We start from the raw sequence: 15582 nt of genomic DNA, 5'->3' as shown, positions 1-15582 counted from the left end.
ATCATTAATTTGAATTGCGCTACCAGTTCCTACAATTCCTATTTAAAAGATGAATGATTTTGAAGGTACTGTGTATATGCCAAGATTATATACTAATCTTCTGAAAATTATTTTAGTAAAGTAGCTCAAAAATTTGTTTTAAATGTGCTAATTTGTCTTGTGTACCTGTTATACACACTGGAAAAATTAGGAGAAATACCTGTAAGGAGTTAGCCTTTGCAATCTGAGCAGTAAATTTAAAAGGGTATTCAGAGGTTTATCTTTTTTGATTTATCCTTTCTCGTTTCTCTTCCAGACTTCCCAGAATCTGCCAAATTAACTTTGTTTATCACAAATGTGTGGGACGATATATTCTCCTTCCAAGGCGTGATTAACAAAGCTATGCAGTTAGTTGTCAGGAAACGTGCACGAGGAGAGGTGCTGAACTGTCTGCGTGCTTATCTCAGTTGGGAAAAGGTAACTTTCACTTTTACTGTTTGGGTAGGTCCCTTATGCCTGCACTGATTCCTAGGAAAGATCAAAGCCTAATTATACAGCTTGCAGACTAAAGGCAAAGAAGGCACACTGTACAAGTCCCCCACGTAATCTGTTAAATTTCACAACTAACGCTGCTGCTTTTTATAGCTTTTTTTACTACTGTCAAGTCTCATTCTGTTAAAACCTTGATGGTGTATCTTTTTTCTTACTAAACCTTTTTCTTTTTTAAACTTTGCCTGCAAGTCTATTAGCTTGTCCCTGACCTTCCTGTTTTAACTCTGATTTTATAAAACCTTTCCCCCCTCCCTCCCAATCTTAACTCTCACTATCTCTCATACATGACCCCATAGCTTTCCTCTCTGCTCCATCCTAAAACTCATCACCCCTTCCATACCTTCCCCCACCTTATCTCTATAGAAATAAAGGCCATTGTTGTCCCGTCCCCCCCCACATGAGATTATTTTTCTGGGATGACCTATATAACTCAACTGTGGTTTTGCTACTAACAAGTAATATGGCCATCTCACTCATGCTGATAAACCTTTGTAACACACCAACACTTATATGCATACACAGTATGTTTCATATCTAATGTAATGGGCTATAGTTACTTTAGTGCATAAAAGTATTACATTTCAATAACTACATTCCATTTGACGTAGTAATATGAGTTGTCTCCATTATAAACTTCTGAATCTGTCTACGTTTCATAAAGGACTTGTCTTTAGACAAGTTGTACTGCTTTATACTGTTATATTTAATGGTGTAAACTTCCTTGTGTAGAAAGAGTTTTATATATTGGTATAAAAGTGTATTATACCAATACAACAATTCCCGAATGTGAAAGGGAATAAGCTACATTGGTATAAGACACCTTTGTACAGTATAATTGTGTCCAACACTATAGGTTCTACCGGTATAACCATTTCAGTTTAAAAAAAAAAAAAAAAAAGGCGCACACAACTGTGTGTAGCTCAGGCCGAAGAAAACAGTAGTATAATAATATACTTCTGAGCAAAATGTGTAATTACTGATTCTTTTGGGGTTTTTCTAGTTTTCTTTGGTGCCATTGCAGTGACTATTTCAGCAACTTTCACATCATTTCTCATTTATGTTCTGTAAATCCCTATGAACTGGAAGTTTTGGCTGGCAGTGCATGTTTCTCTGGGACGGATTCTTCCAACAGTGCAAAATATTAAATGGTTTGAATAAAAAGAACTGCTACCTCTAAAGTAAGAGATGAGTGATTCTAGAGGAGTTGGAGCAGTTCTAGGCTGTTTCAGAGCATGTTTCTGAAGTGGTTGTTTGTTTTGCAGGGTCCTTCAGATTTCTTAAATTTATAGCATAATTTACAAGTCAGATGAAGTGTAAATTTACACCTTAGCTAAAATGTTTGTTTGAGTAACATGCCCAGAAGCGAAGACTAAACTGAACAACAAATTCTATTTATAAATCGTGCATATCCTAGCTGCTTCCTGAGTTGTGGATCACTCAGTTTTATAAATGTTGATGCAGATTAACTCTGAATAGGATAAGATGTGTAATCATTGCGTGGTACAGAGTTTTCTTAACTTGTGGAGGGAAGGGGAAGAATTTTAAAACCAATTATTTTGGGTATTTAACAGTTTAAAAATTGCTATTTATCTTCAGTTTGCTTTACTCTGAAAATTTTGGTAAATGACAAAATAACTTAACATTAATGTTCTAAAGAGCTGGCCCTATACCACTGCAGCAGCAATTGGAAACATCTGGGTGCTATCAGAGCATCTGTAGTAGTGTAGGGCACGAAGAAGATCAGGCTGGATTTCTCCCATAGCCCCTCAGACCCAGCAGATGAATATGCTAGCATCCTCTCCCGTCTGCCCATGGGGCAACCACATAAGGCAGGAGGCCCCCTACATCCAGCAGGCAGAGGTGAGAACTGGTCTGGAGACCCAGTGTGTGATACCAGCGACTTATTTCCACTGAGATCAGCATACTCTTTCTGCCTGCTAGTCTCATTCGTCCTATATCTCAAGTTGTAGGAGTTTATGCAGTGCTGGAGGATTAGGGTTCAAACCTGCTGATGATGCATGATGGGGCAGTAGTTACAATTGTATAATAGACATGTTTATTTTTTTCCTTTTAAAAAATCCCAATAAACCTTAAAAAGTTGCATACAAAAAAAATCTGTCTTTAAAATATAGATTGCAGGTCAAGTACTCAAGAGTTTAAAAATGCCACATTTACAGTTGCCTGTACAACCTTAATTTTGCCTCCTTGTGTGTTTGCATTATGATGCAGTCTTTAATTTACATGATCACATATTTGTTTTTTCCGATAGAATCCCTTTCTCATTCAGTGCACTGGGTGGATGCAGAAGGGAGCAGAATTAAGGTTGTAAGGCAATCTTAAAATTGGTACTTCTACTTGAGGGCCTCTGAATTGCCACTCATAGAATTTGACACCTCTGGCATTGAGCTTCTGAACTGCCTTGAAAAACAGTATCTGTTGGGTGAGGAGAGATCTCGTATGAAGGGGACATCATTGACCTGCCCTATATAAGGGAGTGCACCCTCCACCCCACAAGCATTTTCCTTTGTCACTGCCACAAATGGAATGGAACTCATTCTGTTGTGTCCTCAGGTCAAACCCTAGCCTTGTACATTATATTGCAAATAGCGTAGTGTAGTTTGTTTAGTTGTAGTATAAATAGTCATAACCTGCTGTTGGGACTGGGCCCCTTACTGAGATTGTGTTGGATCTTGAACCCCCTAAAACCTACAAGCGGTATACCTCTTGCCCAACAATCATACCAGAATCTGAGACCCACATCCAGTCCCTTCTGTGTGGATGAGGCCCACTCTGCTACCCAATGTACATCTTGCTCTGCCTTCATTCTCGGGACCAGAAGGGGGAGAGATGTTGTGGGTCCAGGCTTCTCTCTTGCCTGTTGTTGCCTAGAGCAGGGATTAGCAACCTTTGGCACGTGGCCTATCAGGGAAATCCGCAAGGGCGAGGAGGGTTTGTCTACCTGCAGCGTCTGCAGGTTCAGCCGATCGCTGCTCCCATTGGCCACGGTTCGCCATTCCAGGCCAACGGGGGCTGCAATCGGCCGAACCTGCGGACGCTGCAGGTAAACAAACTGTCCCGGCCCGCCAGCGGATTTCTCTCATGGGCCGCGTGCCAAAAAGTTGACGATCCCTGGCCTGGAGCCTGATACTCTAATGGGCCTTTTGGTAGTACCGAATGAGCCCAGCTTGTGTGCCAAAATCTTGTTGTAGGATTCAAGAGAGATTCCCCCTGCTATGGGTTTAACAGCACCTTCTGCTAAGGTCTTGAGACCACAATCTCCTTGGCCCTTTACGGGGAGTGGATCCCTCAGATATCACCATTGGCACAGGAAAGTTTTAAGGGCATCAGAGATTCTCTGAACAATCAGTGCAGACCGCACAGTGTTTGCTAAGGCAATTAGGTCTGATGTCCTCATTGACCTATATCTCATTGTTTGCTCGTCTGAACATGAGATCTTTGCAGCTCTAGGTGGCAGAACACTGCACACTAAATATGCACTGCTTTCAGAGGAGACAGACCGTCCCTCTTCAATTGCTCCAACAGCTTTCTTGGTGGTAGAACAGGAACAAAATTCTCCAGGAGGTATCATTTACTCTGCCCCATCCCTTTTAATCGTAATAATCACTGATGTGTCTATTCTGGACTGGGGTGCACATTGTTCCTAGAATCCAAGGCCAGAAGGGACCTCAGTGATTATCTAGTCTGACCTACTGTGTAACACAGGCCACAGAACTTCTCCAAAATAATTCGCAGTGTGCATCTTCTAGAAGGATAACCAGTATTGCTTTAAAAATTATCGGTGTTGGACAATTCATTGACCCTTTGTAAGTTGTTCCAGTGATTAATTCTTTGGCAGTTAAAAATGTACACCTTATTTCCAGTCTGAATTTTTCTAGCCTCAAATTCCAGCCATTGCATCATGTTATACCATTTTCTGTTAGATTGAAGAGCCCATTATTAAATATTTGTTCCCTGTGTAGGTACTTATAGACAGTGATCAAATCACCCTTTAACCTTCTCCAAACCTCTTCAAGTTTATCAACATTCTTGAACTGTGGATACCAGAACTGGGCACAGTATTTCAGGCCAAATACAGAGGTAAAATAGACTCTCGACTCCTATTCGAGATACCCCTGTTTATGCATCCCAGGTTTGCATTAGTTCTTTTGGCCACAGTGTCGCTCTGGGAGCTCAACTTCAGTTGATCAGCCATTATGACCCCTGAATCCCTGTTTCCCAGGATAGAACACCCACTCAGTAAGTATGGCCTACGTTCTTTGTCTCTAGATTTATATATTTACACTTAGACATATTAGAACGTGTATTGTTTGCTTGAGCACAACTTAACTAGCAATCCAGAGCTCTCTGTATTAGTGACCTGTCCACTTCATTATTTACCACTCCAATATGTGTCATCTGCAAACTTTATTGGTGATGATTTTGTGGTTTTTTCCAGGTCATTAATAAAAATGTTAAATAGCATAGGACCAAGAATTTATTCCTTTGGGTCCCCACTACAAACATACCTGTTGAATAATGATTTCTCATTTACAGTTATGTTTTGAGATCTATCAGACAGACAGTTTTTAATCCATTTAATGTATGCCATGTTAATTTCATATCTTTCTAGTGTTTTAATCAAAATTTTGTGCAGTATCAAGTAAAATGCCTTACAGAAGTCGTGTATTACATCAATACTATTAGCTTTTATCAACCAGATTTGTAATCTCATTTTAAAAAAAAATCAGGTTAATTTAACCACATCTGTTTTCCATAAATCCATGTTGATTGGCATTAATTATATTACCTTTCTTTAATTCTTTATTATGCAAGTCTCCTATCAGCCACTCTAATATCTTGCCCAGGGTTGATGTCCGACTGATAGGCCTATAAATTACCAGGGTCATCACATTTACAGTTATTAAATATTGACATGACGTTAGCTGTTTTCTGGAACTTCCCCAGTGCTCCAAGACTTACTGAAGATCGGCATTGCTGGTCCAGCCAGGTCCTTAAAGACTCTCGGATTTAAGTTATCCGGACCTACTGGTTTTAGAATGTGTAACTTCAGTAGCTGCTGTTTAACATGCTCCTGAGGTACTAATGGAGTGGAAGAAGTAGGATACTTTATCATCTGTTTTTCTCCAAATACGGAACAGAAATATTTATTGAACACTTTTCTACATTATTAATGATAATTCTACCATTTCCACCTAGTAATGGACCAATACAATTGTAAGGATTCTGTTTGTTCCTAGTATGCTTAAAAAAACCTCCCACTTATTGCCATTACTCTTCTGGCCATAAAATCCTGTTTGTGATTCTTTACTTCCCTTTTCAACTTTCTACAATTCCTACCTTCCCATTTATATTCATCGCTATCAACTTCCCCTTTCTTCCATTTGTTTTATATAACTTTATTTTTGATAGCTGGCTTCACTTCCCCCCAAACCAGGTTGTTTTTAACCAGTCTTCATCAGTTGGGGCTTTGTGTATCTAGTAAAGTGTTCTTAAACAATTCCCATTACCATTCACATTTTTCTGATTAAATTCTTCCTCCCAGCTGATTTGTCTCAATTATTTTCAGCTTTGTGAAATTGGCCCTTTTAAAGCTCATGGAGCAGGTCCTCAAAGAATCAATCCTGAAGCACTTGCATGAGAGGAAAGTGATCAGGAACAGCCAGCATGGATTCACCAAGGGAAGGTCATGCCTGACTAATCTAATCGCCTTTTATGATGAGATTACTGGTTCTGTGGATGAAGGGAAAGCAGTGGATGTATTGTTTCTTGACTTTAGCAAAGCTTTTGACACGGTCTCCCATAGTATTCTTGTCAGCAAGTTAAGGAAGTATGGGCTGGATGAATGCACCATAAGGTGGGTAGAAAGCTGGCTAAATTGTCGGGCTCAACGGGTAGTGATCAATGGCTCCATGTCTAGTTGGCAGCCGGTATCAAGTGGAGTGCCCCAGGGGTCGGTCCTGGGGCCGGTTTTATTCAATATCTTCATAAATGATCTGGAGGATGGTGTGGATTGCACTCTCAGCAAATTTGCGGATGATACTAAACTGGGAGGAGTGGTAGATACGCTGGAGGGGAGGGATAGGATACAGAAGGACCTAGACCAATTGGAAGATTGGGCCAAAAGGAATCTGATGAGGTTCAATAAGGATAAGTGCAGGGTCCTGCACTTAGGACGGAAGAACCCAATGCACAGCTACAGACTAGGGACCGAATGGCTAGGCAGCAGTTCTGCAGAAAAGGACCTAGGGGTGACAGTGGACGAGAAGCTGGATATGAGTCAGCAGTGTGCCCTTGTTGCCAAGAAGGCCAATGGCATTTTGGGATGTATAAGTAGGGGCATAGCGAGCAGATCGAGGGACGTGATCGTTCCCCTCTATTCGACATTGGTGAGGCCTCATCTGGAGTACTGTGTCCAGTTTTGGGCCCCACACTTCAAGAAGGATGTGGATAAATTGGAGAGAGTCCAGCGAAGGGCAACAAAAATGATTAGGGGACTGGAACACATGAGTTATGAGGAGAGGCTGAGGGAGCTGGGATTGTTTAGCCTGCAGAAGAGAAGAATGAGGGGGGATTTGATAGCTGCTTTCAACTACCTGAAAGGGGGTTCCAAAGAGGATGGCTCTAGACTGTTCTCAATGGTAGCAGATGACAGAACGAGGAGTAATGGTCTCAAGTTGCAGTGGGGGAGGTTTAGATTGGATATTAGGAAAAACTTTTTCACTAAGAGGGTGGTGAAACACTGGAATGCGTTACCTAGGGAGGTGGTAGAATCTCCTTCCTTAGAGGTTTTTAAGGTCAGGCTTGACAAAGCCCTGGCTGGGATGATTTAACTGGGAATTGGTCCTGCTTTGAGCAGGGGGTTGGACTAGATGACCTTCTGGGGTCCCTTCCAACCCTGATATTCTATGATTCTATGATTCTATGAAAGCACCAAATATGCATAGCATTGATCTGGATTTTATTCTATTAGCACATTATAAATGTGATTAAGTCATGATCATTTGTACCTAAGTAATCATTTTTTAGTTCTGTGATCAGTACTACTTTATCTGTCAAGAAGAAATCTAATATAGAATTCCCACATGTTAAGACATCCAAGTGTAAGCCCTCTGGAACATCTGGAAGTCCAGAGGCTGTGTTAGCTTACTGAAGTTCAGGGCAGTACAATGGGTCCTCAAGACTTGGAGTGGTCTGTAAACACCTGTTCTACATAGCCATGTATTACATCAAGAAGCAGGAGGGGAGCATCTTCTCTGGTCTTATCTGAAGACACAGGAAAATGGGCTGTGGTACATCCAAAGTCGAATCTTTTCTGTTGTGCTGCACCTGGCAAAGAATGAAAATGGAGAGGAAGATTTTTTTGTGATCCTTGAAACCCATTGTGTCCAGAGGACAGATGCAACCACCCAGTAATGGACCTCTCTGTGTCTGAACACAACTTCAAATTCCCACATACCTTGCACAAGAGCACTGAAGCTTCCTCTTGGATAGGTTTCGGCTCTGTTGGAACCAACGCTTCTTTTTTTTAAAATGACTTCCCTCCCTTTTCCCTGATATCTAGCATTATAAAGAAGATCAGATTGGACAGAATCAAAATTGTTAGTTCTTTGAGGAGTGTCCCTGTGAGTGCTCCACTTTTAGGTATTTGAGCGCCCCTGCGCTTCTAGTCAGAGATTTAAGGTAGCAATGCCCTGGTTGGCCACGCACACGCTGCAGCCAGCGCATGATGCTCTGTGTGTAGCCATCCCCCAGTTTCTTCTTTGCTGCTGTTGGCTTCGGTCGGAACAGCTGCACCTCAGAATACTTTTCCTCAGAATATTTTTTCCTTTCCTTTTTTGCCTGAAATTACCCCTTCTCTTCCCTGTGGGGTTCCTGTCTCTTCCCTTTTCATTTAAAAGACAATAACCAGAGACTCTCTTCAAACGGCTATGCCTGGCTCTCCAGGCTTTAAACATTGCCTCACCTGTAGACTGTCAGTACCAGCTTCTGATGGACACTCCCAGTGTGTTCGCTGCCTGGGGGAGACTCATGTTATGCAGAAGTATACCACTGCAAAAAGCTAACGTCAAGGACCAGAAAGGCTAGGGAACTCCAGCTCAAACTGATGCTTTGGAGAAATCCCTGTGTCCTGCCTCTGACCATGAGCAGGGGACCCTTCCCTACCAGCTCACTCACTCACCAGCTGCCGTGTCGGACATGGGATGCTCCTCTAAGACAAGCACAAAGGACCCAGCCCTCATGAAAACAAAGAAGCGGGCTCACTCCTCCCCCCGCCAGGGAGAATCACCATGCAAAAAGTAATCTCTGACCGCTAAATCTGCCCTGGTACTGTCGGCACACAGGGCCTCAGGTTGCAAGTTAAGACTGTGAATTTCCCTGCAGGAGGTTAACTGCTCTGCCTCCAGGGAAAGAAAACCTGCAATTCCGTTTTGTCTGTGCTCTGGCCCCAAAGCAGAGAAAAAAATAGCTGCTTTCAGTTGGACCTCCTTTCCAGCAGCCCCAAAAGAAAAAAAAAATTTCCTTTTTAAAATTTGTTTTTCTGGTTCAAAAAAAATCTCAAATTGATCTCAAAAGGATTTCAGGTTAATCCCACCGCTCTGCCACCATGTCAAAGTTCCTTCCCCACTCTGAACTCCAGGGTACAGATGTGGGGACCTGCATGAAAACCTCCTAAGCTTACTTTTACCAGCTTAGGTTAAAACTTCCCCAAAGTACAAAATTATTTTACCCTTGGATTTCCACTGCCATCACCAAACTTTATCTGGGTTTACTGGGAAACATAGTTTGGACACGTCTTTCCCCCCAAAATCCTCCCAACCCTTGCACCCCACTTCCTGGGGAAGGTTTGGTAAAAATTCTCACCAATTTGCATAGGTGACTACAGACCCAAACCCTGGGATCTTAGAACAATGAAAAAGCATTCAGTTTTCTTACAAGAAGACTTTTAATAGAAGTAAAGGAATCACCGATGTAAAATCAGGTTGGTAGATACCTTACAGGGTAATTAGATTCAAAACATAGAGAATCCCTCTAGGCAAAACCTTAAGTTACAAAAAAGACACACAGACAGGAATAGTCATTCTAGCTATTTTCTCAGCCATTTAAAGAAATCATAATCTAACACATACCTAGCTAGATTACTAAATTCTAAGACTCCATTCCTGTTCTGTCCCTGGCCAAAGCATCATACAGACAGACACAGGCCCTTTGTTTTTCTCCCTCCTCCCAGCTTTTGAAAGTATCTTGTCTCCTCATTGGTCATTTTGGTCAGGTGCCAGCGAGGTTACCTTTAGCTTCTTAACCCTTTACAGGTAAGAGGATTTTTCCTCTGGCGAGGAGGGATTTTAAAGGGGTTTACCCTTCCCCTTATATTTATGACACACCCAGTGCTTCTGTACTGCTCTGTACACCCAGCTGCAGAGACAGTGCTACCATCGTCAGCCAAGACAACGACAGACACCGGGGCAATGTGCCATGTCCCAACCATCTACTTCTAGACAGGCATTTTTTAAGTGTTGGTTGAGGGCATGAGAGTCCCTCACATTCCATTATCGCAACCATCTCCCGATTCCAGTCCATTTGGAGACCGCCTAACACCTTTCTCTTCGGTCTGGGCAACCATTACATCGGACAAATGGGTTCTGGAGATTATACGCAAGGGCTGTTCCATACCCTTCACCTCTATTCAACAAACCCACCCCCCCTTCCCCGTCCCTCTTCAGGGACCATTCTCACGAGCATCTACTATAGCAGGAAATCCCCTCCTGCAACTCAGTGCTGTAGAACCTCTATCTCCCAAGCACAGGAGGACTGGGTTTTATTCACACTATTTCCTCATCCAAAAGAAAAAGGGCAGCTGGAGGCCCATATTGGACTTGTGCAAGCTAAACAAGTTTCTCAGAACTCAGCGTTTCAAGATGGTTACCCTGGCATTGGAGAAGGGAGATTGGCTCTCAGCCCTCGACCTCCAGGATGCGTATTTCCATGTTACCATACATCCTTCACGCAGACGTTTCACAGTAGGCAACCTACATTTCCAGTACAAAGTGCTCCCATTTGGGGCTTACCGTGGCCTGTGAGTTTTCTCCAAAGTCCTCGCTGTAGTCGCAGCCCATCTTCACAGATAGTGGATAATTATATTCCCCTGTCTGGACGATTACCTGTTGAAAGTGTCTTCATGCCAACAGGCGATGGACGCTTGTCGCTCACTGCAAATCTGTTCATAAGACTAGGCCTACAAATCAGTGCCCTAAAACTCACCATAATTTTGATCCAACAGTTGGAATTCATAGGTGCCCACCTGGACTACACCACAGCATTGGCAAGTCTACCCCATCAACACTTCCTCATATTAATGAACCTCATAGCAACTATACAAAACAGCCCGCAGACATCCGCCAGGTTATGTCTCCAACTTCTAGGATACATGTCAACAACCGCATTTGTTGTGGAACATGCACGACTTCATATGAGGCACCTTCGGGCATAGCTCCATATAGTATACATTCCTCACAGACATTACATTCACAAGCGACTGACCATGCCCACCACGATAAAGAACTCGTTATCTTGGTGGACAAACCATTCCAATATCTGCATGGGTGTCCCATTCCAACGACACACCCCATCAGTAACGATAACCAGGGATGTGTGTCTCCAGGGGTAGGGGGCACACCTGTCTGAACATATCATCCAGGGCAGATGGTCCTCCATGGAGTCCATGCTCCACATAAATCTGTTGGAGCTCCGGGTGATCCACAATGCATGCCACCATTTTCTGCTCCTCATTCACAACAAGATGGTGGCCAAATTGTCTGTAAGGATCTGCACTATGTTTTATATCGGTCACCAAGGTGGGGCTCGGTCTTACCCACACTGCACAGTCAGTTCACCTTTGGGAGTGGTGCATCTCCCACAACATAGTTCTCAAAGCGGCCTACCTACTGGGAAGCCAAAACATCACAGCGGATGAGCTACGCAGAAACTTCTCCCAGATACATGAATGGGAAATGGACCCAGAAATCCTCACCACTATCTTCCAACACTAGGGTTCCCCAAAATAGACCTTTTTGCAATGCCCCACAATACAAAGTGCCCTCAATGCTGCTCCTGGGCAGGACTCAGGGAAAACTTCCTCGGGGACGCCTTCCTCATGAAATGGGAAGCATCTCTAATGTACGCTTTTCCCCCGATTCCTCTGATATCTCTTGTCCTTTACAAGATAAAACAGGACAGATCCCGAGTAATCCTGATCGCACCACCATGGCCTAGACAAACTTGTTTTCTCTAACTCAACCAGATGATTACACCACCATCATGGTCCCTCCCACTCGTACCTCACCTACTCACACAGGACTCAGGTAGTCTCTGCCACCAACATCCCGATCCTCCATCTCAAGGCATGGCTAATTTGTGGCTGACACCTCTGGAGGCAGGCTGTTCCACAGAGGTCCAGGATATTTTGATGAACAGCAGACTATTAACCACACAAAAACCATATGCTCAAAAGTGGCGTCATTTCTTACTATGTTGCGGAGGCAAACAACTTTCCCCTTGAACAGCCTCATTACCTGCAATACTTGAATATATGCGGACCTTAAAAAAAATCAGGTCTTTCTGTAAGTTCACTCTGGGTACACTTAAGTGGAATGGAAAGCTGTGATTGCAAAGTACATGGCCTCACTATATTCGCACTTCCTCTCATTAAACGCTTCTTCAAGGGTATACAGAATACTTACCCTACTGTCAGAGACCCTATTCCTATGTGGGACCTTAACTTAGTCCTATGTATCCTCATGGGCAAACCTTCTGAGCCTCTGGCTACCAGCTCACTATTACACTTGTCCATGAATGTTGCCTTCCTAGTCGCAATTACATCTGCGTGACGGGTTGGAGAGCTTGGTGCCCTGATGGTAACTTCACCTTACACCATATTCCTCAAGGACAAGGTAATCCTTCGCCTACATCTGAAATTCATACCTAAAGTGGCCTCATCCTTCCATCTCAACCAGCTCATCTACTTACCTGTATTCTTCCCAAAGCCACATGCTGACATCAGGGAAGCATCTCTTCACACGCTGGGTGTTCGTAGGGCACACACGTTCTATATAGATAGAACAAAGACATTCAGAAAATCCACCAGATTGTTCGTTTCCACAATGGAACGATCTCAAGGACTAACCATTTTCAAACAATGATTTTCAAAATGGATATCTGAGTGCATCTGATTATGCTACCGCGAACATGACCTAGAACCCCCCTCTGGTCTTCACACGCATTCCACCAGGGCTATATCCATATCACTGGCCTTTCTTAAAGATATACCCATCATTGATATATATAAAGCAGCTACCTGGGCATCACACCACACCTTCACCAGTCATTATGCTATAGAGAAGCGATCAGCTGTTGACGCTCATTTCGGAGAATCAATGTTATCCGCCTCTCAGTAAATATCTCCAAAGCCCCTCCTTCCACTGAAAGGTACTGCTCCATAGTCACCTAAAAGCAGAGCACCCACAGGGGAAGAAGAAACAACAACTACTCACCTGTGCAGTAACTGAGGGTCTTCAAGATGAGTGTCCCTGTGGGTGCTCCACTACCCCCCTCCTCCCCTCTGCTTCGGAGTTTCTCTTCGATCCTCTGCAGCAGAGAAGGAACTGGGGGGCAGTTGGATACGCGCTTGCGATACCCACTCCGAGCAGAATGAGCGTTGCCGACCAGGACACTTCTACCTTAAATCTCCTATTAGAAGCGTAGGGGCGCTCAAACACCTAAAAGTGGAGCACCCCCAGGGACAGCCATCTCAAAGAACCTCAGTTGCTGCACAGGTGAGTAATCGTCTCTTCTAGCGTGGCCTTGTCAGCACTGGCCTGAGAACCTATGTCTCAGATGTTCCAAGCCATATTACTGAAATGCTATAAACAGAAATGAAGCAGTTCTCTGTTTGGGCCACTAGTCAAGGACTAATCCCATTTGAGCTGGGGTCCCTGCAGTCCTAGAGTACCCTGTACACCTTAAGTTTCAGGGCGTAGATATAGCTTTCTTAAACGTCCACATGGGAGCAGTATCTACTTATTGTAATTACATGTAGTGTAGTTGTAGCCATGTCAGTCCCAGGGTATTAGAGAGACAGGGTGGGTGAAGTAATATCTTTTATGGGTCCAACTTATGTTGGTGTGAGATACAAGCTTTTGAGCCACACAAACTCTTTAGGTGTAGAAAAGATATGCTGAGTGTCATAGCTAAATGCAAGATGGAACAGATCCATTTAGCATAATTAGGTAGCACATATTGTAAGGGACCATTTGAGGTAGAGCAGTCCATTAACACCCCTGCAGTCATAGGACAAAAAGAGGGGGATAGTGGGTTACAGATTATGGTTTATTACAACAAATCCAGTGTCTGTTCAGTCCATGATTTTTAGTATCTAGCAGAGTTATGAATTTTATCTCCCAGGCTTGTCTTTTGAAAGTGTTGTGCAAGTTTTCTTTGAGGATGGGGACAAGGACTGATAGGTCAGGCATAGATTGTAGACACTTATACACTCTTCAGGGACTAATGCACTACCCCCACAAGTATTTGCAGTTACAAACCATCTTTTCAAAACAGAGTAGGGTTTATTAGTCAGCTGGAACATAGCATTCAAAGTCCTTATGTTAACATAGAGAAATAAAGGTTAAAGCATAGTCCATTCTGGTCAAGCCAGAGCAGATCACCAGCCAAGTACAGTGGATTCTATCTCAGGCTCTCTCGGACTCACTTGTTTGTCCTAGGAGAGAGCAGCCAGCTTCCTCCAGAAGCCCACACTTTATCCCTTGCTGTTCATGTCTCAGTCCTCTGTTCTTAAGCTGGGGTCTCTGCTCAGCTTCCGTGATGCATGGTGGGAGGAAAATCTCCTTCCTCTGTGTTATTTCCTGGGTGTCAATGTTCTGGCCACTGGGGCTTTTTGTTGTCTCCTTTGAATTCAGTATTGATCTGTTACTTTCAGCGGGTTTCAGCCAATTCCTTAGTGACCCTAATCACTGCAACCCAGACAGCAAGGTAACTCATGTCCTGTGCTGCCCCTAAGAGAAGACTTAGTCCTGGGGGATGGGGGTGGGTTAAGTACTAATTATAGAGGGAAACTGAGGTGCACATAAGATTCATAAAAAAATGCAGAAAATTCCACTTTCACACATGGTAAAGGTGTCCCATCCCCCCCGCCCAGTTAGTGAGCTCTCACCTTCATGGACCTAAAGCTTGCCCTGATTAAGTTGATGGGCCCTACTTATGTGTATCTGGCACAAGCCTCTTGAGTGCTTTTCTATCAAAATGGCCATCTGCTAGGAGGGTGCATGAGCTTAGGCCACTCCACTTCATATTATGGTACGGCAGTAGAAAGTCACCATGATGCCCCATCCTAGCTTTGTGTCTAAAGTGGTCTCAGATTCCCAACTATCTCCTTCATGTTCTTCCCTAGACCCCATTCCCTTGCAGGGGAAACTCTTCTCCATATTCTAGATGTAAAAAGGATGCTTTGTTTTTACCTGGAAAATACCAAGCTCGTTAGAAAATCCTATAGGTTATATGTAGTATATGGGGAGATGAATGATGGTTCACTGGTTATGGCACTAGCTTGAGACCTGGGAGATCTGGGTTCAAGTACCAAAGACTTCCTATGTGAACTTGGGCAAGTCACTTAACCTCTCTGTTGTTCCATGCCCCATCTGTAAAACTGGGATAATAGTATTTCCTTACTACAGAGGAGCACACTTACATCTCTGCTAGAAAACCAGTGTCCCCTGGTTTAAAGAGTGACTCCACTAGAGCCAGCACTCCATTAGTGGCATGCCTCTGGCAGCTTCCCTAGTGGAGATATATAATGCAGCAACTTGAAGTTTAGTGTACACATTCACCAATCAGTACTCTTTGGATTTAGCTTTGTGCTCTGATCCCCAGTTGTGGAGAGCGGTCCATATTTAGCTAAGAATTCCTTGCCCACAGCCATCCTGGTGGGACACCACTTGTTAATCTCCCTGAAATGGGAAT

General features: G+C 43.4%; 1 protein-coding gene across 7 annotated transcripts in view; it reads left to right on the top strand.

The window, feature by feature from the left end:
- ICE1 (interactor of little elongation complex ELL subunit 1) overlaps window positions 1-15582 on the top strand; it is a 78748-nt gene that overhangs the window by 38014 nt on the left and 25152 nt on the right. For all 7 annotated transcript variants that reach the window (XM_073332420.1, XM_073332421.1, XM_073332419.1 and 4 more), the window contains one exon: window positions 296-456. In XM_073332420.1, coding sequence (XP_073188521.1) covers window positions 296-456 — 161 coding nt within the window. The remainder of the gene's footprint in view (window positions 1-295; window positions 457-15582) is intronic.

This window comes from Lepidochelys kempii, chromosome 2, assembly GCF_965140265.1.
Source record: "Lepidochelys kempii isolate rLepKem1 chromosome 2, rLepKem1.hap2, whole genome shotgun sequence".
Classification (NCBI taxonomy): Eukaryota; Metazoa; Chordata; order Testudines; family Cheloniidae; genus Lepidochelys; species Lepidochelys kempii.
The sequence above is the reverse complement of the archived record's forward strand: the minus strand, read 5'-3'. Positions and strand labels throughout refer to the sequence as shown.